Here is a 981-nt window from a genome sequence, read left to right as displayed (position 1 = left end):
GACGTGTCCGGACTATTTATTCGTATGATGTGCACAACTTCTTTTTTTTGCGCAACACACCAGTGACAATAAAATATTGCATATGCACGGCAGAGTGCTGATATTACCGTTTTTGATTGCCGCTCATATTTTGCACTGATTCAGTGCAATTTTACATATATAGTGCCAATGTACACTCACATATACCTACTATACTGTATATGCGAATGTTCTGTATTTAATTTGAATAACTTTTTTATTTACATTTTTTTACTTTTCACAGAAAGTTTTACGTGAATTGAAAATGAAAAAGCCGCAACTCAATGAATTGGTTCACACGGCTGAGGTGCTTAAGGGCGACGTAAAGCGGCAACAGTTGCAGGAGAAAGGTAAGTATGTACTTGAAAAGAGGAAGTAAAACTGAAAATGTTGAGTTATTACAAAAAAAATAAAAATAAGGGCATTCAGTGAAACTTTTTATTGCGCGAAACACTCGCTACCACTATTGAGACCAATACATTGGCGATTTTAAATAGCTGGGCTGTGGTAAAAGCGCTCAACAAATTAAATGCCTTTTAATAGAAAGTGGTTGCGAGTTTTAATTTTTTGTATTATACATAAGTACTCTCTTAATCCAAAATATATTTAGTTTTGTTAGCTCTTTCGTTTGCGGAGGTTTGAAGCGCTCAGAACAGACAAATTACAACTTTAAAACCGATAACAAAGCGCTCAAATAATTTTTAGCAACAAATACACTTTTATTAGCAATCTTCTATACTCGCAGGCAGCTGTTGTCGATACGATAGCGAATGTCTGGGAGTGGTGTCCTTGAGGGATATATTATTTGAGAGAGATCAAGCTCTAACGAATTAGTAAAGTCTATCCAGGAGAAAGTATAACAATTGGTAGAGTTAGTCAATCTTAACAAGGTTAGATCATTGAAAAAGCACCCCTTGATCGAGCAAATCTCAACTCATTCGGTTATGTAAAACTGGCTTTTGT

The 981-nt window shown here is 35.4% G+C and overlaps 1 protein-coding gene across 1 annotated transcript in view; it reads left to right on the top strand.

Moving 5' to 3' along the window:
• The window catches only part of LOC108373500 (dystrophin, isoforms A/C/F/G/H-like), a gene marked incomplete at both ends in the record, with an annotated part of 1049 nt that extends 681 nt beyond the window's left edge, over positions 1 to 368 (top strand). The window contains one exon of the mRNA XM_017629395.1: positions 263 to 368. Within this exon, the coding sequence (XP_017484884.1) occupies positions 263 to 368 (106 nt within the window). The remainder of the gene's footprint in view (positions 1 to 262) is intronic.
• Positions 369 to 981: the final 613 nt, after the last annotated feature.

The sequence above is a fragment of the Rhagoletis zephyria genome, unplaced genomic scaffold, assembly GCF_001687245.7.
Source record: "Rhagoletis zephyria isolate East Lansing unplaced genomic scaffold, Rhagoletis_zephyria_1.1 Rzeph_scaffold_06751, whole genome shotgun sequence".
Classification (NCBI taxonomy): domain Eukaryota; kingdom Metazoa; phylum Arthropoda; class Insecta; order Diptera; family Tephritidae; genus Rhagoletis; species Rhagoletis zephyria.
The sequence above is the reverse complement of the archived record's forward strand: the minus strand, read 5'-3'. Positions and strand labels throughout refer to the sequence as shown.